At 37.2% G+C, this 26,612-nt stretch overlaps 1 protein-coding gene across 10 annotated transcripts in view; it reads right to left on the bottom strand.

Annotated features, from left to right (window-relative positions):
• The window catches only part of WNK2 (WNK lysine deficient protein kinase 2), a 227,177-nt gene that overhangs the window by 96,090 nt on the left and 104,475 nt on the right, over positions 1-26,612 (bottom strand). For all 10 annotated transcript variants that reach the window (XM_072598213.1, XM_072598214.1, XM_072598215.1 and 7 more), the window contains exons 5-7: positions 26,050-26,207; positions 5,779-5,867; positions 4,989-5,208 (exon numbers count right to left, since the gene is read on the bottom strand). In XM_072598213.1, the coding sequence (XP_072454314.1) occupies positions 4,989-5,208; positions 5,779-5,867; positions 26,050-26,207 (467 nt within the window). The remainder of the gene's footprint in view (positions 1-4,988; positions 5,209-5,778; positions 5,868-26,049; positions 26,208-26,612) is intronic.

Genomic DNA, 26,612 nt, shown 5'->3' with positions numbered 1-26,612 from the left:
AGGTGTATAGATTGATTCCTTCTAAGGATGAGAAATTCTTTGAGAATTGAAAAACCAGAAAGATCATTGTTATATATAAATCAGAAGAGGAGAAGATTAAGTAGTGGCAAAACACACATTCAAGTTTCTCATGTTGAACAGGCTGAAATAGAGTAATTTTTGTTGAAAAATATTCACATTTATAATTAAAACTGTCAAAAATGATAAACTATTAGCAAGTGTGTTAAATGGTAAATGCAAAATTAAATTTCTTGTAGGGTAATAAGATTATTAGGGCAATGACAGAAGTATTTCTCTATGTGAGCAAAACACAATAATTTTCATGATATCCTTATAAGAGGGTAAAAATTCATGCCAGAAGATAGATAAAAATCAAAATAGTTCTAGTAATCAATGGTTATCTGTCCATAAAGAAGGGGGTCTCTAAATGAAATCTCTTAGAACTTTGGTCCTGGCCCTACTCTGTTTAGCATTTTCATCAATAATTTGGTTTGAAACAGAGCATCTGTAAATTTCAGAAGTGTACCTTTTATAAGACTGGGAGGGGAAGGTAACTACAACAGAAGACAGAAGCAAAATTGTCTTGATGGGTTGAAGTGCTAGGCCCCAAATAACAATATTACATTCATCCTTATTAATTCCAAATCCTACGCTGAAGTACAAAAAACCATCCACTCAAGTACTGGATTAAACCTATCTGTCTTGGCAGAAGTTCACGCAAAAAAAATCTGGGAGTTTTAATTAACTATAAGCTCAACGAGAGCCAAGAGTATGACTCAGCTACTAAAAAATCTAAATATTTTAAGCCGTATTGATTAAAATATTAAAATATAATGTCTTGATGAAGAGAATTTATTAAAATATTAAAATAAAATGTCCAAGTCAAAAGTTAGTCATTCTATAGCACTCATGTTGGTCAGAAGGCACCTGGGAATAATAAGGCTGGTTCTGGGTATCACATCTAGAGATGTAAAGATATAACAACCTGAAGTAAAGAGGAAAGAGAGATGTGTAGAGACTATCTTATACAAGTAATGGTTGGTTAAATGATTCATGTGAAAAGAAGACTGAGGAGAGATGGGAGCTATAATCAAATATGTGAAAGGCTGTCATGCAAAAAAGATTTAAATTATCCCATGCCACTTCAGTGCAAAGAGAAGGGCTAAGGTAGAAACTTCAGAGGCATATTTCAGGTGAACATGAGGAAGAACTTGCATATAGTTCTGTTGAAGTCCTTAAGTTGTTTCTTGGGCATTTATTTTTGTTTCATTTGTCTATGTCTGAAAGGAGTCCGTTGAGAGTGCCAATTTTTATAGCTTTATTGTATATTTCTTCCTGTAACTTTTAAAACTTTCACTTGAAGCATTTAGATGCTATATACCTTTTGGTGAATCTTATGGTGAATTAACGTTAACAACATTAGTTTCTTCCCCCCTTCCTGCCACCTGGCTCTAACAGCACTGAGAAATGAGAAGAGATTTAACGTGAGAATGAGAAAATTGGGAAGGAGGAAGTCATTTTTAAGCAAGAATCCCGGGAAGAACCAGCACCAATAGATCCCACCCAAAAAAAGGCTTTAGTAATGGAGAACAATGGGTGTCTGAATGGTGGGGAACATAAGAACACTAAGATCTGGGAGAAGGGCATAGAAGAGAAGAGAAAATTACAAAGACAAATGTCAAACTTTTCCCTAGGGCTGCTCATTTGCTTCTTCCTAGAGACCAAATGAGAAATACTTCTTCTCTTAGGAAAATGGAATACACAATAAAAGGACTATTATTACAGCTCAATTATCCTATCCTCCATAGTCCAAGTTTTAAGTAGCAAGCTAAGGTGTAAATTGGCTTCTCTAGTCTGTGAAAAGGAAATTTCTCTCTGAATGATGGATTCCATATCTATGCCTGAATGAACTCTATCCATTTCTTAATATTCACTTTTCTGTGTTCTCACTGAGCTGACCCAGGGATTGCAGCAAACAGAAGCTAGGGGAAGTTTCCTAAGGAGTGATGCAGGAGATACTGAAAGTGTTACCTTGGGTAAACAGCAAAATCAACTAAGTACACATTTACTAAACAAAGGCAAGTGTACCTGTACTAATTTAAGTAGAAAATCTGATTTCTCTAGATAAAAGCTAAAACTGAGTCCAGAATGCATTTGGAATACATCAACCCCAAATTAGTGTCATCTGAATTAACAAGGGTTTATTGTTCCAAATCATTAGACTGAGTAAGTCCAAAATAAAGGGCTTGTCAGGATGCACTCCAGTAATCAGTTAAAGAAAGAATCTTTTGAAGAAGGCCTTTAATGAGGTTACAAGACACTGCCTAGGATGGTTGTGATTTTTATCTTAACCCTTCCAACTTGTAAATACAACTCCTGGTGGATGTGGGTTTTACCAGAGACCTGTCATCTATATAGGCAAGTACTTGGCAGGCCTCCAAACACAACCACTTAGGAAGTGGTTGTTTCCCTGGGCATATGTCAAGCTGACTGGCCTAACTAGAAGTGTATTCTTCTCACATGTAATGTGGTATTCAGTCAGGTGTTCCTCCATTTGCTACAGGGCTGTTTGAGCTAAAAGTCAATGGAGAGCAGATAAATAGCAAGAAAAGAAAAGAAAGAAGCTTCTAAGCCCTCTTTTCTTCTCTCTCCTTATATTTCATCCTATAATGATCTTACCTAGTCCTAAGGTTTCAACCACGCACTTCTGTGAGGATGACCCCGAAATCACATTCCCAAATGCAGATTTCTACTTTGAGATTCAAACCTGCACCTTTACCTGGCACTCAACCAGATAGCATACCGTAGTGAACAGAGAGAGCACTGAACTTAGAATCAGGAAGGCCTAGGATCAAATATTGGCTTGGACACTTAAAGTTAACCTGGGCAAATCATTTAAATCATTTAGGCCTAGGGATATAGGCTTTAGAGCTCTCATCTGTAAAGATAGAAAGAGTTAGAGAAAGAACTCTAAGGTCCTTCTGCCTTTAGACATCTCATCCTGGGGGACACATAAAACAGAGCTCAATCTCTCCCCATCCATCCTTCACAACAGAGGTGCTCTTCCTTCTGGATTCCCTAGGTATATCAGGGCCGCCATCATTCTCCTAGTAACTGAGATTCAAACGCCTGGTCCTCTTTGATGGCACCTTCTCTTTCATTGTCTCATTCTCCAAGTTAAACAATTTTATAAATTCTTTGGAGAATGAAACGTGTTTTACAATCCTACCTTTTTTTTCTCTTTCCATTGCCACTATGTTAGTATAGGCCTCATTATCTCTAATTCTAACTCTGGGCTCCTAATTAGGCTACCTTCCTTCAGGCTCTCACCCCTCCAGTTCATCCTACACATTGCCATCATATCAGCCTCCTGAGCAGATATGTGACTACCATCTTAAGTTAAAATTATTTAGTATATTATGGTTACAAACCATATTATGCATGTGGCATTTTTTATGTTTGCTGTATCTTATTTAAGAGAAGAAAATAAATCAGCAGTAGTAACTTATCAGGAAAATAATGTAGGCCAAGTTAAAGATGCTAGCTCAAAAGCCCACGGAATTCCCAGCTAACAGGACACAGCCAACCAATTGAACCAGACTGTGCACAGCTCCAACTACCCTGCAGTAGACTACAGTGAAAAGAGCACTGGATTTGGAGTCAAGAGACCTGGGCTCTAATCCCACCATTGTAATTTACTAACTGACCTTAGGCAAGACAGAATATCTCTGGCCCTTGGATTCTTCATTTGTAAAACAAGAGAGTGCTAAACAGAGCAGTCACTTCCAACTTTCAGTCTATGATCCTGTCCACTCCTGGTTTGGGCCAGGTTGGACAGGTCAATACAATCCTCACAAAAACACTGGGATTATATCACTCCTCTATTGAAACAAACACTGCAACAAACTAATTTTGAATAGCACTGCATTGCATTTCAAATAAAACTATTCTGTCTGGTACTTGAAGGCTTTCAACACTCAGTTCCAACTTATTATCCCCAACCTTTTTTGACAATACTCCCTTCTGAGTACAAGAATGTACTACAGCTAAACTTGAGTTACCTGCAATATCCCATATAACTCTGGCTGTGTGACTCTGAACAAATTATTTAACATCTTCCTGCCCTAGGTAACTCTAAGGCAATGAGTTGCAGAGAAGGTGCAAACGTGTACTAGTAGAAGGATTTTCCTCACCAGAGAGGGTCCTGTATCAAGGAAATCAAGGTCCAGTTCCCATCCCTATCTTCTACATATGGATGTCAGTTCCTGTCTCCAAGCCTTAGCTTACGTCATCACTTCAAACTAGTATAAACCTCTTCTTTATCCGATACCTACAATCAAATGTTACTTTCCTCCATGAAGTTGTATTCAATCATTCTGCCTGGAAGTGAATTCCCAAAGCTGTTCTCATATTACACTTATGACATTCCCCTTGCATTTGACTTATTTTATGACTTCTCTCCACCACTAGATAAAGGGCAGGAATCGTGTCCTAACATGCACATCCCACAATCCATAGAGGAGAGAAGAAAGAAGAAAGATGAGAGGAGGAGAGTAAAAGGGAGAAACATATCAGAAACTTCACTCAGTTTCGAAATTTATATAGAACCTAATGTTTCTCTTTTGTGGCCTTTTTCCAACGTTTGTCCTATTTTCTTACTTAGTCATTTCTATAAATCATATCTAATAAAATTTCTAGATCAAAACACACAACATAAAAATGGTTATTACTATACTAATTTCCATTCTCAATTACTCAATAATTTTTCCCATTAAAATAATCAGCTTACTCCATTAAATTCATTTATCTTTTGAATTACTGTTCATGTTTTTTAAACTTAAAATTGCTATATTCTCTCTGCTCACTAGGTGCCTGTAACGTTTAAAATTTCTACGATCAGATTTCTTTTCCCTTTTGTTCTCTGAGAACTACTTCCTACTTATACATTTAGTAGGGGAGAGGGGAAAATAAAGAAAATTCATTTTTACCATTTCTTGTGCAACATCATCAGGAGTTTCCTTCTCCAAATCAAAAGTAAACTCAATCGCTCCATTATCTTTGGGTTTTCCTTTCAGTTTCTTAGGATCTTCAACCCACAGCCTTAAGGCAATAGAGGATTTCCTACCATGGTCTTCTTCTGCAAGTTCCACTCTTACCCCAGTGTCTTCCGCGAAAAAGGCATGACCCAATAAATCTTTAATTTCATATCTGGAGAAAAAAAGCAAATCTTTAAATGGCATATCAATAGAGACAAAATAAGATAACTGATACTCTTCCCAAAATTTAATGAAATGTGCTCTTTATTTTAATTGTCTTGGAGCTGGCCACAGTGCTGAACAACTAAAGAATTTCCTTGTGAATATATGCAACAAGTTTTCTTCCTAAACACCTTTTCCCAAACCCCTCCCCAATCTTACTTCAAAGGACAGGATACTTGTCGGCACTGAGTATCTAAATATGCACCATAAAAAATTTCTTTCTTTTGTGTATTTTACGCCTCATTAAATTAGGCAAATATGCTACTTAATCAGACTGACTTATGCCTTTAATAACAGTATATGCCAGGTAGGCCCCCCTACAATAATTTTATTAATTCTACTATGCCAAATTGGCCAAGACACAACATATCCAAGGCATCCCTCTCTTTGTTTAAGTCTTAGCCAACTCTTTTTTCTTTCAAAATTCAGCATTTCAAAATTCTCAGAAATGATCAAACTTTCAATCATTTCAATTTGGGAAATAATGCAAATAATCAATAATGTTTCACTGAAAACTAACCTTTCTTCTTTGTTTTTGCAGATACATTCCCCAATAATCTCCTTAATTTCAGGATCATGTACTTTTTCAAAGCTTGCTGGTTTGATACCCTGCAAAGGTAGGAAAAACACACCAAAGTTTTTCATTTTAAAAACTGAGAAAACATTAATTTATAATTATAGTGCTGTGACAATAAAACTATCAATGAGCTACTTTGCAGGACTAGAAAAAAATGATTAAAAAAATTGATAAGAATCTCAAGGAAAACAATGAAAAAATCAAGCAATTAAGGAGAGGACACAACATCACTAACTTCAATTATTTTCGTATAGCAGAAATAAACAAAATTATTTGCTACTCATTTAGAAATAGAAAGACTACCACATCATACTGCCTAAGTAAGACTCAGAAGCAAGTGAACACAATAGTTCAGTAAACTTTATTCAGTATGAAATGCTGGGAAAACAGGAAAATATTTTGGAATAAATTAGTTTTAGACCATCATATTATACCATATATCACACAACAGATACATAACCAAAAGACAAAAGGTTATATGTTAGGAAAATTAAGTAGTCAAGGGACACAAAGAGATTACCAAAAAAAGTACTGCTAATTATCAATCAATATGGTTACTAATGTAATCACTAATAAGAGAAATGTACATTTAGACAATTCTAAGCATTCAACAAATCAGGGAAGGTGACAAAAGAAAAGAAATAGTTAATAGATTATTAGTAAATAGAAAGGGCTTATGAATGGCCACACCAAAAACTTTTTTTGTTTTTGGTAACGCTGTGAATTAGTCCAAACATCCTGAAAACCAATTTGGAATTATCTGCAAAAAATTACTAAACTGTTAGTTTTTTCATCACTGGGCACAGAAATCAAAAAGGTCAAAGAGAGAGAGGGTTTCGTATATACAAAAATATTTATAGTAACAGTTTTTCTGGTAGAAAAGAATGAGGGGAAAATTCATTGCCCATCAATTGGCAAATTCATGAGCAAATCAGAATACTTGACCATAACATACTATTACTGTGCCATTAGATAGAATAATTATGAGGAATTTAGAAATTCAGAAAATTCTGTATTAAATGATTCATACTGAGGCAAGCAGAACCAAGTGAAGAATATACTTGATGACTAAAATGATGGAAACTAAAACAATTTTGAATGGTAGCTCAACTTGTTTCCTGCAGCAACCAACCCTGGACAAGAACAAGTGATGATGAAAAGGCAGAGAAGATGAGGACTATGAGTGCTCACTGTTCTGTGGTATCATTGTCAGGTGTTACGTTAACTGGCTTTACTTAGCTGTCTTTGTTACAAGGGAGAGTTCAAAGTAGATTTGGTAAACAAGGAAATATCTGGGGCATAAAAAAACAAACGGCATCAATACAGCTTTAAGGGGAATTCAATTTAAAAACAGAGTTGTCACCTCTAATCTATTATCATCTCTCATTTTTCCAACATAAAACATTTAAAATTTGAGTTCCTTGAGGAAAGTGACCTTATTTTTGCATTTCTTTGTACCCTCCCCAGCTATTTGGTACAGTGCCAGACAGAGTAAGCACTTAATTAATGCTTGTGATTGATTATTTTTTAAATATGATGCAAGTCAAGTTTGATTTCTTGTTGGTGATGCTTTAAAATAAATTTGTGGGAGTCACTGTAATTAACTTTGTAAATCTCCCCTTTGACTTCCATCACATAGGAGCTTCATCTTCAATGCTGTGGTGCGTAAGCCAAAATTTATCTAGATCCATTTTTGAAAGTAATTTTAAAGCTCTGAAATGAGAGTTGATTCAATCTGATGCGTATCTTTCATGCCAGGTGCAAGTTACCTGCTTTCACATGTTTTATCATCATCATCCTAGCAACAAGAAGCAACAAAGTCATCGTTTACCCTTTTGAATTTGAGACTGCATATTATACCTGAAATGTAGGTTGTAATGTTTGGATTGGTGTTAATAAAAACTTAGTTATTTCTGACAGCCAAATAAAGTTTGTTTATATAAAACAGAAAATAATCAATAAAATAACTTGAACTTCTGGATCTGTCACCTGGTAGGAAGTAATGTTACCAGGCTTGCTTTTCCTCCTTAAAAACACAAGAAAATCTTTTATTTTTAGCCTTTTCTCCCTTTTCACCATCAATACTGCAGAAGCAGAATCCACAGAAAGGAGACAGAAGAGACTCTGAAATTTTATACTGAATGAAGCCAATCTTCAAAAGCACACCCAGCTAAAAAAAAGAATTCTAGGAATGCTTCTCTGTACCAGGTGGATTTAATGACAGACACTAACCAGGTATACATATTTCTGATTGTGCTCTAGGATTTGTATATATAATAAGGTGAACACAAACCCACCTGTGCAAGCTGGTGCTTAGAGGCAGCAAACCTACAGTGTTTATTAACTTACTGGGAAATGCCTGAAATGTTCTTGGAATGGAAGCAGCACAGTATAAGGGGAAAGCATTGAGTGAGGGGAACTGGATGAAAAACCATTTTTGATGCTCACTACCTGAGTGACTTTGGGCAAGTCACTTAGCCCATCAGCTAGATCTGTTTTTCTTATTTGTGAAATGAGGGGTGTTAGACCAGACAGCCCTTTTTGTTCCCCCTCCAGCTCCAATCAATCAATCAAAAAGCATTTGTGTGCTGGGCACTGTTTCGAGTACTGCCAATACAAGGAAAGGAAAAAACCTATCCTTGCCCTTTGGGAATCTCTCAATCTGTGATGCTATGATATTGAAGAAAAAATTAGAAACATTAACAACCTTGGAAATGCACCTCATTGTATGCATTTGTACAGTATTCTCTGGTGCCTCAAAGAGAAGTTCAAATGGTTTGCCAACTGTTGGTTGCAGGACCACTAAAGTTGACCACATTTTCATCCATTCCTTCTCTCTTTCTGTCCTGAAAGGCATTCATGCTTACTGCTTCTCTGCAAAGCTGTCATTTTTCTAACTGTCCAAATTTATTCAATACTGATGAAGTGCTTACCATATGGAAGGTACTGAGAAAACAAAAGAAGGAACCACAGAGTCAGTACCCCAAGGAGGTTGGGGGGGGGGGGGGTTGGAGAGGAGATAATAGAGGCATCGCGAAATAGATAAAATGTAATTAGAGAAGGAAACAAATTCTAAAAACGGGGTGATTGAGGAAAGCTTCAGGGAGAAGATGGGATACGAACTGGATCATGAAGCATGAAAAATATTCTGACGGAGATAGGTAGATGGAACGTACTGCATGCATGGAAACGTATGGGAATGAATGAAGCAGGCAAAGGAATGTCTAGTTTGGGAAAACCTAATATTCCAATTTGAGCACTCTGGCAGCGTATGATGGATAATAATGAGACAGGTTGGAGAGATGGGAGGGCCTTGGCTTTGCCAGGCTGAGGAACTTGTATTTTATCTTAGAGGCAAGAGGTAACAATGGGTGTTTTTGAGCAAGGGAGTAGATTGTTCAGACCTGTCCCTTAGGAAAATTACTGAGTATCTGTAGGAAGGACAGTTTAGGAAGACAAGAGAGTAGAAAGAGGGATAACCAGATAAGAGGTAATGAAAACCTTAACTGGAGTGACAGCCATGAGTAGAAGACGACAGAAGTGAGAGATGCTACAGAGGGAGAATCAATCAGATTTGGCAACGGGGTGTGTGTGTGTGTGTGTATTAGTGGCAGGTGAAGAAAAATGGAAAAGGGAAAAATGATAATGAGGTTTTCAGGCCCAGAATGGGTAATACCCTCAACAGAAAGAAGAAAATTTGGAGGACAGGTAGATTTAGAAGAAAAGATCATTAATTTTATTTTGAATGTACTACATTTGAGATGCATCCAGTGGGATGACGTCCACCAACCAGATGATCATAAACTTAGTTGGAAAGGAACTTAGAGATCACCTGGCCCATTTCCCTCATGTTACAGCTCAAGAGCTAAGAGATAAATGACTTGGGACTAGAATTCAGTAGAAAAGAGTAGGGTTGTTTAAACAGATTTAGGAGTTATCTGCATAGAAATGATAATCAAACTCTTCTGAGCTTAATTAAATCATTAAAGGGGAAGAGAATACAGATTAAAGAGAGAGGACTCCTATGCTAAGGAAGCAAGAGATGGCTGATGAGCCAGCAAATAATACTGAAAACACCTGTGAGACAGGTAGAAAGAGATATAGAAGGGAGTAATGTTCCAGCAGAAAGGGCGTACATTAAGACAAAAGGCAAAAGTTGCTAACAAAGTTGGATAAGCATTTACTTGTAAAAGGTGTAAATACATTTCTTCACAAAATTGTTATCAGTGATCAGGAGAAGCTGGAAAAGACTTTAGAGGTAACTGAATCAAACCTTTTCATCTTAAAGACGAAGAAACTAAAGCCAGAACTGATTCATCATATGGTGACAAGTGACCATCTGGTTTGAAGGTAAAACTGCTCTATAAATAGATAATTGTCCTTACTACCCCTGTCATCTTTGAGCAGTATTAAATGACAACTTTATGGGAACAATGAGATAGCAACTTATTTGAGAAACACCTTGTCTATTAATGCCTAAAAAATGAAAAATTTAATCTACTGGCCTTCATGGAAAGAAGACATTTTTACCCCAAAGTCAAATACTTTTCAGGGACACTTCTGGATCATTGCTTTCCTTCTCTAAATCAGATCATCAATGTAACATAGTATTTAAAGTCCTTTAGAGGAGGATGGGAAGTACTCACAGAAAGCAAGTTCCTGAAGATATATGACCATGATGACTTCATCTAGTGTCAACACTGATGGCAGATTTCTCTCTAGGCAATACCAAACTAGTCTCAGAATCTTTCAGGGGTAAAAGGGATGAAGAGGGGAGACAATCATCTCTCTCATCACCATCATCATTATTAAAAGAAGAAATTATTAAAGAAGAAATAAAGTTTTGCAAATCCTTTTTTTCCCTCCTAAAACCATATCAGGTAAAAAAGAAATCACCGTACAAGAGGAACAACTAAGATAGTGGAATAATAAGTGACAGAGAATTCCAAGACAAAGCTCAGCATATTTCTAAACCTGAATTTGGCTGGTTTCCCCTTTAACTAAGGGGGACAAAATAAATATTACAATGTTCCAACTAATTTAGCACTCCTACTTTCTGGACCCCTGTTTCCATCTTTGTAAAATGAGGGAGTTGGGTATAGTGGCACATATATGTTATCCCAGCCATTGAGGGTTTAAAGCCAGTGGATCTTTTGAGCTTGGGCGTTCTGAGTTGTAAGCTCTGCTAAATCTAGCATTAATATGGTGAGCCTCCAAGAACCTAAACCTGCATAAGGAGAATTGAGTTGTTACAGATCAGAAAATAATGAAGTCAAATCTCTCTTGTGGCCCAGTAATGGAGATTAAGCCCATGTACTTCCATCTTGGGTGAGATAGGGCAAATCAGTCATCCATCCATCCATCCAAAGCGTACATGGCAACATGACCAAAGGTAGCTAGATAGCTCAGCAGATAGAATAGTGGGCCAGGAGTCAGAAAACTCAAGTTCAAATCCAGCCTCAGACATTTCCTAGATGTAGGACCCTGGGCAAGTCATTTAACCTGTATGCTTTAGTTTTGCAGACTGTAAAATGGAGATACTAGTAACAACTACTGTACGTTTGTAAAGTGCTTAGCATAGTGCCTGATACACAGAGGTATTATATAAATGCTAGCTATTATCATTATTACTAATAATAATAAACAAAAGATTTAAAAACAGAGTGAAATGGACCTCTAAAAGCCCTTTTCACTAACACTCTAAAAATTCTGTTTAACTGATCTAAGTCCAAAGATGGCAGCATTGTTGCCAGATATATCAACAGATCATAAGTTGGCCTATTTTAGTGCTGGTCTATCATCCAAAATGTTACTAACTGAAGGTAAGGTCCTGTGGTGATCCCTAGGATCCCAGAAAAATGAAAAAAGTGGGAAATATGATTCAAGGCTCTGGGAATAGTAATATTTTTATTAAAAAAAAATACTGCCAGAAAAAGCATGAGGCATTAAGGATTTAAAGGATATTGAAATACTAACCCTATTAGATTAAACAACACTGCCCTTTTCTTGACTTCTTGTATAAGCTCAATAAATAGCATTTGCAACAGTTCTCACAAGTGGCATATGATAATCCAATATCCATCATGCCTCTGGAATCAGCTGTTCTGTTGATCTTAGGGTTAAAAATAGTAGCTGCTGGCTTCTAATTATGCACTTTCTCCTGGTGCCCTGAGTTTATCACTTCAGTAAAAGAAATGCACCTTAAATGGGTTTCATCAAAGCACAGCTAGCTTTCATTCTGTCTTACACAAAGGTACATGCATCTCTCCAAACAGGTGTCTTTCTCTAAGTCCATCTATCCCACAGTTGTACCCAAAACACCTGCAACATACACAGTCCACACACCACAAGTCTCTCTTACCAAACCTCTCAAAAGACATCAGAAAGTAGAGCTGACTGTTTCATTCTTCTATGTTACCTCTTTCCCTTGAAGAATAACAAACACCATATTTTTTATTTTTTCCAACTATAAACAAAATAAGATGGGGAGGGGTGGCGGGGAAGGGGAAGAAGTGACACCTTTCCAAAAAATCAGGTTTATCCCTAACAATTCCAAACGCAATCACAACAAAATTACTTGACTCTTTATTAAATCACTTTAAACCCTTTTTGATACAACCAAGAGCCACATGCAGAATCAATTATATAGGTACAACAAAATCCCATCATTCTAAACATTCTTTTTTTTCCCTCTACCATAACTAAAGCAATTGTATTTCAAATAAATCTTCACATTTGCTACAGAAGTAGTAAATTATTGAATTAACCTGCATGTGACCTATGTAAAATTCAGCAATGAAAAGATCAGTAGTGTACATGTTGCTAATCAAATAGCCAACTAGTATTAAGCACCTACTACAGGCATTGTGCTAAGTACAGTGAATACAAAGAAAGGCAAAAAAAAAGGTAAAAAAGCAGACCCTGCTTTCAAGGAGCTCACCACAGTCTGATGGGGGAGACAACATACAAACAACTATATTCACACAAGATACAGACAAGGAAAAATTGGTGGTAGCCTTAAAAAGAAAGTTTAAAAGGACTGGGAAAGATTTCTTGCAGAAGGAAGGACTTCAGCTGAAACTTGATAGTAGAAAGGGAAGCTGGACGGCAAAGTGAATTCTCAGCATAGAGGACAATCCTCTGAAAAAACTCAGTCTGAAATTGTAGTGTCACGTGTGACGCCAAAACACTCATTTGTTTCCCTCTGATTTACTGGCCAGCCTCAGTTCATCCTAAGCTTTAGCAGTCTCAATGCAGAACCAGACCACACTTTTTTATTTGTCTTCTGGTACCTGCCATTGCTTCCATTTTCTGTACAAATCTTTTAGAAATTTCTGATAATCTCCTTAGATAACGCCATTATCAAGCCCATTGCTTGCAACAGGAGCCAACAAGGATGGCACCTCTGGCACCTAGAACAATTCCACACCCACAACAGACACTAAAAAATGTTCCTTGAATTGAATGAGAGAAAGAAACATGGTAGGGAAGTGAGAGAACAGTTTTACTCAACACACTCATACTTAAGATGAAAATGAGCACAGATAAAATCCAAAGGACCAAATTCCTACATGACATGTACTACCTGCATTCAAGGTGTTTAAAAATAATTTGTTAGTTACCACATGGAGCTATGTATTTGTTATTATTGAAGTCTCATTCAGCAATCAGTAATATATTGTTTTTTTCTTACCTATATTTGAAGATAAACTCAGCACTATCCATCTGAATGATGATGAATTAAACAGAATTCTCTTTAAAATGCCTTGGATATACTTAATCTGCTATTTTATCAAGATATAGGTGAATCTTTCTAACTACTGCCTGTGGTCCACAGGAAATGAATTCGATTCAATGGCATGTTTATAAAGTGCCTAGTGTTTGCATGGCACAGTGCCAACAATACAAGGACAAAAGTGAAATAGTATTGTCCTCAAGGACCTTAGATGAGGGAGGTAAGGAGAGGAGAGCATCAGTTCCATAGGTAAGTATAATAACACAACAAGATGTGATGGGGCTATAGAAGATGCACAAAATATTCTATAGTTATTTAAGAAAGGAAAGACCTATCAGCTGGGAGGCTCAGAAAAGACTACCAAGGAAAGGGAGCACCTAAGCTAAGCTAAATTAAGCCTTGAACAAAAGTAAGCATTCTTAAGAGACAAGAAAAATATCAGCAATTTGGGGAGCCACCAGAAGTACAGTTTCTCTGGAACTTAGAATACCTAAACAGTTTGTATTTTATTGTACAAGCAGTTAGGAGATATAAAGTTTTAAGCAACAGAGGAATTTGGTCTAGTTGAGACAGCAGGATTATAGATTCAGAGATCAAAATAAATGCTCAACAAAGGCATTTTATCCAACATTTTCACAAGAGGAAGTTAAGACCAAGAGAGGATAAGTGTGCGAAGGTCACAACAGTAGTAAATACAGGAGCTAGAATTGGGACCCAAGTAGTTAGCACTCCTTGTACTATATACCACTATTTTGGCAGCTGTAAAGAGGATGGACTGGAGAGGGAAGAAATCATCAGCAAAGAGACGAGGATAAAAAGCTGTTTGTTATACTATACTATAGTCTGGTAGATCAAATGAGGGAAGTAAAAAAGCAGAGATGCAAAAGAGGTTTCTAAGGTAGTGAGAACAGGATCTAAAAACTCATTAGGTGTGGAGAGGTGGAGGAGAAAAAAGAAAAGGAGAAGGAATAATAAAGATAAGAGTTAAGATGACTGAGGTATTGAATCCAGGTGTCAAGGAGAACAGTGGTATCATCTAGAGAAAAAAACAACAGTGCCTACCATATGGAAAGCAGTGTCTAAGAGGAAAAATAAATATGACATAACTCTGAACCTCAAAGTTCTTAACAGTCTTGCAGAGTAAATACAATATCTGTAAAAGAAAATTTCATAAAAGAAGTATTTTTCATGCAGGACATAGATCCCAAGGATTTTTAATGTAAAAATAATAATAGCAGATTTTACAGTTTCCAGTTTTGAACTTGCTTCCAAGGACTCTCTCTGACTTAATTCAAACCATACAGTCAAGTCTGTAGAAAATCCATAGATAACAGATAACCCTTTGTTCTTTGGCAGTTTTTCATTACCTAAGATAAAATATTGTATGCGAGGATTTAATTATTGTTGGTAATCTCTAGAACTTCACCCTAATGAATGCACAGGACCTTCTATTAAGCCATAAATGAGATTTTCATCTTAGTCCAGAAGCTATATTTACCTTAGAAGGTCAAAGGTTTTCTCTAGGCACAGATTAAAATATTAATGTCTTGTTTTAAGATGAAGACAATGACACTTAAGCAGTCTTGGTCTTTTCTTAATTTAAGAGGAAGTGAAAGGACAAGACATTTATTTGGGTCATCATGTCCTCATACTGTTGACCTCTTCAGAATTTATAGTTTCTCAATAAAGAATCAGAGTATAATTCACTGTTTTTCAAAAACAAAATTTTCTTAAAAGTCAACCTACATATTCAGGGCAGTGAAGAAAGAGAAATTAATTGGAAAGAGAGATGATGCAACATTGATTAGTCTTTAAATGCACTTACTACCACCTACCTAGACTTATTACAAAGGCCTCCTAAGCAGTTCCTTCTGCTATCCTTACTGCCTTTAGAGTTAATCGTGAATTCTGTTGGTAGACACTGAAGGCTCTTCACCACCTGCCACACACCCACCTTGCCAGTGTTCCGTGCCTTTGGTCCCACCGCTCCTACTGGCTAGAATGCCTTTCCCTTCCAATCCCCCCCCCACTTGCTCAGTTGCTGCCTAACCTTTGGAGTCTACCAACTTTGCTTTTGCTGTACTTGTTTCATTTGCATTTTTACAATGAGAATAACAACACCTGGAGTACTCTGACGACCTATTTCCAGGCTGCTGGGGAGGAGGGGGAGAAGCTTTATAAACTGTAAAGCATTTTGCCTACTAATCAAGCACCAACCATTTATTAAGTAGGTATGTACCAAGTGCTAGGCACTTGGGATAAAATAATCTCTACTCTCAAAGAACTTCCATTTTAATGAGAATTATTAATCATCATGATAATTATATCTTTATAGTTATGTTATTAAAATTACATTATTCAACATAATTACATAATTTCAGGGCCACTTCCTATAGGAAATAGCCCCTGATTCCCACAGGTAGTAAAGTTCTTCCTTCCCTCAACCTCACAGAGTATGCTTTAACCGCACTATTTTTCAGTACTTAGATAAAACTACAATAGAAATAAAACCTAGCCCCATATCTTAGTAGACTTTAAGCCCCTGTTCATGAAAGTGAGAAACATTTCTTATCTAAACTTTTTATCTCTCCAAGTGCCTCACACAGGGCTCTGTGTTAATAATTGTCCACTGAGTTGAATTACAACCTCATCAGTCATGCAACAAGAATTACTAAGTATAATTAATCAGCAGATAAGGCAAAACTTCTTGCTATTAAAATACATCAAAATGAAATTCAAATACTGTACTATCCTCTTTCCCACACTTATAGAAGAGTAAATCCTGCTTCAGAATGGACAGTTCCTTACCTTTCACTGCCAAGAATTTCCAATGAGTACATTAAACTTACTGTCTCCATTTCTCTATCTTTCCCCCCTTAATATTCTGGTTCCCTGCTGAAATTGTTTTCTCCAAGGCTCCTAATGACCTCTTAACTGCTAAATTCAAAGGCCTCATTCATCATTCACTATAACCAATATTCACTAAAACAAGAATGACATCATCTACTACAATCTGCTTAAACCTCTGCTCTTGAGGTTGGCACATGACACTGTCTTGGTTCTGATTCTTCCTTCTCAGGCCACTTTCTCCCCTGGTCTTTTTTTTGGTTGCTCTTCTAGCACCAGCCCCACAAACACAGGCATTCACCCAGTATCTGTCTTTGTCTAATCCTCCACCCCTCTCCCTTGGATGTAATATTTCTGATTTCCAGAATTCAACTCTCCCTTCTATCGAGCTAACAGAATTGTTATCCTAAATCTCTCTAAGACTATTCCTTTGAACTCTCATCTAACCTTACAGCTGCCTGCTGTCTGATTTATCCATATTGTCAGCATCTTGATTTCAGGAACCTTAATTTGCATTTCCTTGCATGCCTCATGAAACCCAACACAGTGCTGTGTCCCAAAGGATATGTTCCCAATCTACACTAATGCTACTGCTGAAAGTCAATGCTGTTTAATAACTGTAAATGCTTCCTCCCTACCAAGAGGCTGAAGAGCTATCTAGAATGGGAAGAGAAGGGAAGGGAGGGAAAGGGAAGGGAAGGGATGAGATGAGATTAGCACCATAGGAAGCACCAATAAGTAGAAAGTATTGGTCTTTATAGGTAATTTCACATTTACAGTTATAAAAATAAATGAATATGATCATCTTCATTTGTCCATAAGAATAAAAAAATCCAATGAGGAGATCTGGTGATTAAAAAGTATTTAAAGGCAGACAAACATATGATCAAATAGATTCACTCGAACAATGTTATTTCCTAAAAGGTAATATGAACTAAATGAGACACCTATTTAAATTCCAAGTTAGGAATCACGATTTGGTTAGTATCCCTTCTAGAAACAATACCCTGAACATAAAAAAAAAGAAAAAAAAAGAAAGATTTCCCCAAATCAGATATCTGAATCATCAAATATTACTTATGGTCTGTCATAAATGTGATCCTAATGGTTACTGAGTAGAAGTTAATATGTACATTGGAAAGAAAGAATAGTAAATCTGAATCAAAGGATGTGAGTTTAAATTTAGGCTGTGCCACATACTAGCCATATAACCTTGGAAAAGGTACTTCACCTCTGGTCTTCAGTTTGCTCTTCTATAAACTGAAGGAGTTTAAACTGGATTATCTCTAATATCTCCTTCTAGTTCTAAATCCTAGGATCCCAAATAATCTACCCAACACATCTTTCCTTTATCATTTAAATAGGAAGAACCAATAAGAAATATCTTCTGTATGTCCATCTGAACACTCTCCTACTCCCCCTCCCCCTGGCTTGTTTGGTTCTCCACAGACATGTTGGTATTCAAGTTAAAAATAGGGCTTAAGATATAGGACTACAGATCACAAAGAGATACAGATATAGGTATGCTCGTGTGTGCTTGTATATACAAATTCTAAGATGAGAGATAAAGAGTATTTTTCTAAGGATAAAAGTAAAAAGAGAGAAAAAAGAGATAATTGTGGGAGTATGCTACAGATCACCCAACCCCCATAGAAGATATAGATGATGCTTTTCTAATAAAGATTACAAAATTAGCAATAAATAGTAACGATGTGGGCTGTCAACCCACTTGATATGGGACGTCTGCTAGAAGTCTTATCTTGATACAAGTAGAGTATCTGATAAAACATATTTTTTCTTAATAAGAGTTCCTACTTTCAAAAGGTAGAAGCATATTCAGACACATAGTCTAAATTTAAGGAAAGACAGATATAACTCTATGGCAGAGAATTTAAAAGAGATAATGGCTCAGAAAGGGAGATTATCAAAAACAAAATTCTGATAATGTAACTATATTATCTTAGTGAAAAATCAAAGCGAGAAGATCTAGAGAAATCTGTAATGATTAAGAAAAGTATTCTATTTGAACACTTGGATTTTTAAAGAATCTTTTGCACCCCCCAAAATCCTCCCAAATGTACAAAAGATCAAAGGAGAGAGACACATAACCAAGAATGAACACAAAAGGGAGGTCCAAACTCTCATGAACTGTATTTGCAAAGCTAAACGACAAAAAGGAGCTTAGAGTTGGGGAGAAATGCTAACAAAAAGAGCTCTTAAGAATCATGTTTGGAGAAAAGAGAACAATAAATAAGGGAAGACCTACTGTTTGGGGTGGAGTCTATAATGTTCACATATGCCAGAAAGAAAGCAGATGTATGCAGCTCAAATTCTACTTCTCTCAGCTCCAGCATAGAGAAAAACCTCCAAAGCGTAAAATCAGGTTAAGAGGAAAATGAAACCTGAGATAAAACAAATAAGAGTACAAGACCACCTGAATTCTTTAAATTATTTCAAGCCCAAAGACTCAATGAGTTCAGAGTAATGGGAGGACTTGAAGATATGAAGAGAGAGGGGCGGAGCCAAGATGGCGGAGTAGAAAGACACACATACACATAGCTCCGAACCCACAACCCATAGAACATCTACAAAAATGTAACTCACGGCGAATTCTGCACCCAGAGGCCACAGAACATTGGAGCGAGGGAGATTTCTGTTCCAGAGAGACCTGAAAACCTCTCGCAAAAGGTCCTTTGCACCGCGGACTGGGCGCCGGGACTGGGAGCTGAGTACAGCCCTGCCACGGCCGCAGCACCGAGAGGAAAAGATCCGAGCGGGCTTCAGGGACGGGATCTCCAGCAGCCACGCGGGTCCCCCCATCCACAGGTGACAGGGGTCGGTGAGAGGGTCTCTTTGGCGGGTTGAGAGGGGAGTGGGGTGCCCCCATAACTCAGGCCCCCTCAGGAGGCACCAGTGGAGACGGGAGCAGACCGGGGCTCCCCAAGCAGGCAGGAGCCCAGATCCATTGTTGAAGGTCTCTGCATAAACCCCTTGAGGGAACTGAGCCCATGAGGCAGCCCTGCCCTGACCTGAGCACCTGAACTTAATCTCACACTGAATAGCAGCCCTGCCCCCACCAAAAGCCCTAAGGCTGGCAAGCAGCATTTGAATCTCGAACCCCAAGTGGTGGCTGGGAGGATCCAGAGGCAAGTGGGTGTGAGGAGAATATTCAGAGCTCAAGTCACTGGCTGGGAAAATGCCCAGAAAAGGGAAAAGAAATAAGACTATAGAAGGTTACTTTCTTGGTGAACAGGCATCTCCTCCCTTCCCTTCTGATGAGGAAGAACAATGCTTACCATCAGGCAAAGACATAGAAGACAAGGCCTTTGTATCCCAAACATCCAGACTAAATATTCTGTGGGCTCAGGCCATGGAAGAGCTCATAGAAAATCAAGTTAGAGAGGTGGAAGAAAAGCTGGGAAGAGAAATGAGAGACATGCAGTCAAAGCATGAACTGCAGATCAGCTCGCTGCTAAAGGAGACCCACAAAAAGGCTGAAGAAAATAACACCTTGAAAAATAGGCTAACTCAATTGGCAAAAGAGGTTCAAGAAGCCAATGAGGAGAAGAATGCTTTCAAAAGCAGAATTAGCCAAATGGAAAAGGAGATTCAAAAGCTCACTGAAGAAAATAATTCTTTCAAAATTAGAATGGAACAGATGGAGGCTAATGACTTTATGAGAAACCAAGAAATCACAAAACAAAACCAAAAGAATGAAAAAATGGAAGATAATGTGAAATAGCTCATTGGAAAAACAACGGACCTGGAGAATAGAACCAGGAGAGACAATTTAAAAATTATGGGACTACCTGAAAGCCAGGATCAAAAAAAGAGCCTAGACATCATCTTTCATGAAATTATCAAAGAAAACTGCCCTGAGATTCTAGAACCAGAGGGCAAAATAAGTATTCAAGGAATCCACAGATCACCGCCTGAAAGAGATCCAAAAAGAGAAACTCCTAGGAACATTGTGGCCAAATTCCAGAGTTCCCAGATCAAGGAGAAAATATTGCAAGCAGCTAGAAAGAAACAATTCAAGTACTGTGGAAATACAGTCAGGATAACACAAGATCTAGCAGCTTCCACGTTAAGGGATAGAAGGGCATGGAATAGGATATTCCAGAAGTCAAAGGAACTAGGACTAAAACCAAGAATCACCTACCCAGCAAAACTGAATATAATACTTCAGGGGAAAAATTGGTCTTTCAATGAAATAGAGGACTTTTAAGCATTCTTGATGAAAAGACCAGAGCTGAAAAGAAAATTTGACTTTCAAACACAAGAATGAAGAGAAGCATGAAAAAGTAAATAGCAAAGAGAAGTCATGAGGGACTTTACAAAAGTTGAACTGTTTACATTCCTACATGGAAAGACAATATTTGTAACTCTTGAAACTATTCAGCATCTGGGTACAGGGTGGGATAACACACACACACATGCACACACACATAGAGACAGAGTGCACAGAGTGAACTGAAGAGGAGGGGATCATATCTTAAAAAAAAAAAATGAAATCAAGCAGTGAGAGAGAAATATATTGGGAGGAGAAAGGGAGAAATGGAATGGGGCAAATTATCTCTCATAAAAGAGGCAAGCAAAAGACTTTTTAGTGAAGGGAAAAAGAGGGGAGGTGAGAGAAAAACATGAAGTTTACTCTCATCACATTCCACTAAAGGAAGGAATAAAATGCACACTCATTTTGGTATGAAAACCTATCTTACAATACAGGAAAGTGGGGGACAAGGGGATAAGCAGGGTGGGGGGGATGATGGAAGGGAGGGCATGGGGAGGAGGGAACAATTTGAGGTCAACATTCATGGGGAGGGTCAGGATCAAAAGAGAGAACAGAAGTAATGGGGGACAGGATAGGATGGAGGGAAATATAATTAGTTCTTACACAACACTACTATTATGGTAGTCATTTGCAAAATTACACAGATCTGGCCTATATTGAATTGCTTGCCTTCCAAAGGGAAGGGGTGGGAAGGGAGGGAGGACAGATTGGCAGACAGGGGCAATTAGAACGCTCGGGGTTTTGGGGTGGGGGGAGGGGACAAAAGGGGAGAAAATGTGGAACCCAAAATTTTGTGAAAATGAATGTTAAAAGTTAAATAAATTAATAAAAAAAATTTAAAAAAAAAAAAAGAAGATATGAAGAGAGAGCTACCATGGTCAGCAGTTTTTGAGAATGTATTGAAAGGAACATAGGTACCAGAAAACCGGAAAAAAGCAAGTATCATGAATTTCAAAGAGCTGGGGAAAGGAGATGGATTCTAAAAATTATAGTATGGGGTAATGATTCAGAAAAAGATTATTTATCACATACATGTTTTAATACTTAGAAGAGAAAATGATGATCACCAGAAGCCAGCAATGGTTCATGAAGAAAAAGTCATGCCAAACTAACTTCATTTCCTTCTGCCCAATCCAATCCCACTTTAACAAGTCTTAGATTGGGGAAATACACAGATAAACTGATTCATTATTCTAGCCAAAATATATTTTTAAGCAGGAGAAGAAATATGGTACATATAGTAATAAAGTTAGATAGATTTTTAGCTGAACAATCATGTCAAAAAATATGTAATTTGTGGCTCCATGTCAAATATCAAATGGTTCTATCCTTGGCCTCTCCAGTTAAATACTAAACAATTTCCATGGATAAGGAATGAAATTATCCAGAAATAAGAAGGTAATTATTCAACTGTACTCTGTTCTGGTCAAGAGACATTTAAAGTATTGCATTAAGGCCTAAGTGCTGCATTTTACAAAGGACAAGAAGATGGAGTGCATTCAGAGGAAACACTATGGTTAAAATGTATTAGTTTATGTCATAAGAATATTGGTTAGAGAAACTGGGATGTCTAACCTAGAGACAAGATAACCCAGGTCAACATGACAGCCATCTAAAGCATTTGAACATCGTCACAATTAAGAAGAATTATTGTTCTGTTTGTACCCAGAGAGAACTGGGAACCAAACTGGTACAAAGTTACAAAGAGACAGATCCAGGTTTGATATCAGGAAAAACCTGCAAGCAATTAGTGGTAGCCATAAGTCAAACTGGTTGTCTCGAGAGATGCTGGGCTTCTCCTCAAGAGGTCAACAAGCAACGTTGTAGCAAGAATTGGTTTTTTTCAAGTTTATATTGGATTAAAAGATCACTGATGTTCTTCTAATTTTGAATTCTTGTGATTGTGTTGTGACACACTGATCCAACACCGTATGAGATAGTTAATATGTTGGATTATAAATTCTGGTTCTATAAACAAATTTCAGGGAAGATGTCCCATACATATGAACATAATTACTGACACAAGTCAGAAACGAGTTGAAATTGAATAGGAACAAATAAATTCTGCAATTTAAAAAGAAAAGAAAAAGTATAAATCCATGATGAAAAAGATTAGCCTAATAGCAGTTAGTTAATAATAAACTCAAAATGGACCAAAAGTGTAACTAATAGCAAAAAAGATTTACTATAACCATAGGTTACATTATATTTTCTAAGTCACATAAAGTAACAGCAGAATCACTGTGCCTAAGGCAATCCACAGAGATAAGGTCACTTCTGGGGAGGGAGAAGATGGGAAATGGAGATGGGATGAGTCTATTGACCATGGTAGAAGAAGGAGAAGCCCCTAGAACTTCCTAATACTCTTCTTGCTAATTAGGTATTAAACTCTTTTGTATCCTGGGAGTAGGGTCCTGACACTCCACCCTATTTACAACCCTTGAAAACAGTTTTTGTGTCCTCTGTACTGGTCATTCTATATCTAGAAGATGGATATTCCATTTTGTAATGAACGTTTCAAGGAGGACAGTGACAAGCTGGAATATGTCTGGAGGAAGATGGCCAGAACAGTGATGGAATTTGAAATCATGTCAGGAAAAGGGAACTGGAGATATTTAGCTCAGACTTGGTATGAAGATGAGATATTACAGCTGTCTTTAAAATGTGAAAGGTTGTCATTCTATGCAGTTCCAGAAGTTAGAACCACAATGGCTAGATGTTAAAAGGAGCCAGGCAGTTTGCAGCTAAAGATAATGAAGAATTTCTGATCAGAAGTGTCCCAAAATGGAGTGGACTACCATATGAAATCGGATATTTGATGCCACCTAAAGCAGAGGATGAATAATCACCTGTCAAGGATGTTGTAGAGGAATTAAGCACATTGGTCCCAAAATCAGATTTCATTACTCTTTTAAAACTTCTGAAAGTTTCAAGTCTGGTTCTCTAAATATTTTATTACAAATTTCAGTGACACCCTACACCACATATGAACCAGTTCTTTACCTTTTGATTCCTTATTAATCTTCCTCCATGTGTTCTGAACTCAAACCTCAGCAGGCTTTTTCATGAGAAGCATACAGGGGGTGCATTTTCTGAACTGAATTTGGACTTTTTAGGTCAAAGTGCATAGCTACTCATTTGTGGGAATGTCCACCAAAACAAACAAAAAACCACAACACTCCAGACTTTATATCATTTTGCAAGTGACAAATCCTTGCTACAGTGCTGGGATATATTCAGAGATTATATACATTTTACATAGATGAAGAAATAGAAGTTTGAAAGCAGTTAGCTGACATGCCCAATGTCACACAGTCATGAAGTGGAAGAGCTGGGATGGGCTTCCACCCTTAGTGCACAGCTCTCCCCTGTACAAAGCCCTATGGTAGGAACCATGGAAGGTACAAAGAATTCTAAGCCATTATCCTTGCCCTCCAGAAGTTTACAATCTAGAGAAATATAACGTACATAAACAGCAACAAGACAAGACAGGATAAATCATGTGGGTGCTACAGTCAAGTACTATACAATTTACAAACATGGAAGATGTTATCTTTTAAATAACCAAGGAAGGCACCTGGGAAAATGTAGAATCTGAGTTAAGACTTAAAAGATGAACAGAATTTTAGCAGATAAAAAAGGACCCAAGAATACCACTAGTAGGTCTCTACTCAAAAGAGATTAAAAAAAAAAAAGGAAAAAGACTCATATGTATGTATGTATGTATGTATGTATGTATGTATGTATATATCTCAGCTCTTTTAGTGGTGGCAAAGAAATGGAAATTGAGAGGCTGCCCATCAATTGCAGAACGGCTGAACAAGTTGTGGCATATGATTGTGATGAAATACTGTTTTACTATAAAAAATGATGAGCAGAATGCTTTCAGAAAAACCTGGAAAGATTTACATGAAATGTACATGGGGAAGTGAGCTGAACCAGGACACCATTGTACACAGTAACAGCAATATTGTATTTTGATCAACTGTGAGTGACTTAGCTGGTCTCAGCAATACAAAGATCTAAGACAATTTGGAAGGACTTATGATGAAAAATGCTATCCGCTTTCAGAGAAAGAACTGATGGAGTTTAACTGCAGATCAAAACATACTTTTTTAAAAAAAATCATTCCTTATTTTTTTTGTCTGTGTTGTCTTTCACAACATGACTATTGTGAAAATGTTTTGCATAACTGCATATGTATAACCTTTATCAAACTGCTTGGGAGAAGGAAGGGAGGGAGGGAGAAAATTTGGAACTAAAATTTTTAATGAATGTTTAAAATTGTTTTTACATCTAACTGCGAAAAAATAAAATATTTTTTAAAAAAGAAAAGAGCTAAGAAAACAATATTCCAGGTCTATAGGGGTATTATCAGTACAGATTGAGATTTATATTTCAAATGTAATCCCCAACTCCTCTGCAAAACCAATGTATAAAAAATCAAGAGAAAGTTATTCTTTCAAGATCTAGTCCTTAAATCCACAAAAACAAGAACACAGAGTAAGGACTGAGTTCTAATCCTGTCATCATGGAGGATCTTGTATGGGCTATAAGCAGATTGTAATGAACAAATCCCTCCATATTAGATATATAAAAGCAACAGGTATTAATATTGTTTGCAAAGAGACAAAATAATATAAGTACTGAGCTCAGAAGAACAGTGCTCCATGGCTAATGCAGGCACTGCTTTTCTTTTTTAAAAAATACAAGATTTGGGGCTACTTGTATCTTTCCCCAGGATTCCAGAATGAAATGTTTTTGTCTATGAGCAGATCGAAGTATCAGCCCAAAAGTAAGTGAAAGAAAATTGACCGGGCTGCTGCTAGAAAATGGTATTCTACCTTAACCTCAGAATAAATAAATGTTCAAATCTGATTGGTGGAATCTCATCTAGCTTTTTATTTTTTACTCATTTGCATGAAGCACCTGGGGAAAAAGAAGGCAGGTTAGAGGGGGGAGAATAAATTACATCAGCATTTGATCTGCTGTTTTATAATATATTTTCAACCCTTAAAGTGTGTGTTGTAGTAATGCCTGGTGTTACTGCTAAGAATCATAAAACAGCAGACTGAAGTCTTCCAATTAGAGGAAAACCTTTCATCAACAAGAAAAGATGAACGAACATTCCTCATACCATCAGGGTTTTGAAAGCTACTCCAGAAGTTGTACCAACTTTACCGAGACTTCCTGGGATTAGGTTTTGTTTTTTAAAGGAGGATGAAGAATATTCATATTTCTAATAGGGTGGCTATGCACACAACTATTTGGCCAGTAGAGGAAGAAAGAGAACTTTCCTTAAAAAAAAACTGGGGATGGGACCTTGGAACAGACTTACACATGTGACCTTGCGGTAGATTTGGGCAGCATTCTGGCATTCTGAGTAGGGATATTCTGAGGTAGCCATTTCCAACATACACATCCCAAAGGCATAGACGTCAACAGATTCATCATAGTGCTCTTCATACATCTCTGGAGCCATGAATTCTGGGGTTCCTGAGCATATAAAAAAAGAAGCACAAAAGTTAACCCAAATATCAACTTAACATCAGAAAGGGCTGCCCTCCTTCCTCACTCTTCAAAACTATTTAGCACTCAGGATTTGGAGAGCAAAACAAGAAAAAATTTTAAATATACTACAGAATCACAGAATCTCAAAGTTGGAAATAAGATAACGTATTTTCTTCTGAAAGTACCAACAATTCAGTATCATGCTATTTTAACACTTATTACATGAATTATCAAGTGTTAAATACCTAATAGACATGTCAGGGTTTCCAAAATATTTGATTGCACAGTATTATCAATTAGAAAACTTGAACTTGTCTGCCACCCCCAATATATGTGTAATGGCAGGCAGACTGCATAATAGATGAGAGTACTGGATCTGAAGTCAGAAGA

This window comes from Notamacropus eugenii, chromosome 3 (genome assembly GCF_028372415.1).
Source record: "Notamacropus eugenii isolate mMacEug1 chromosome 3, mMacEug1.pri_v2, whole genome shotgun sequence".
Classification (NCBI taxonomy): Eukaryota; Metazoa; Chordata; class Mammalia; order Diprotodontia; family Macropodidae; genus Notamacropus; species Notamacropus eugenii.
The sequence above is the reverse complement of the archived record's forward strand: the minus strand, read 5'-3'. Positions and strand labels throughout refer to the sequence as shown.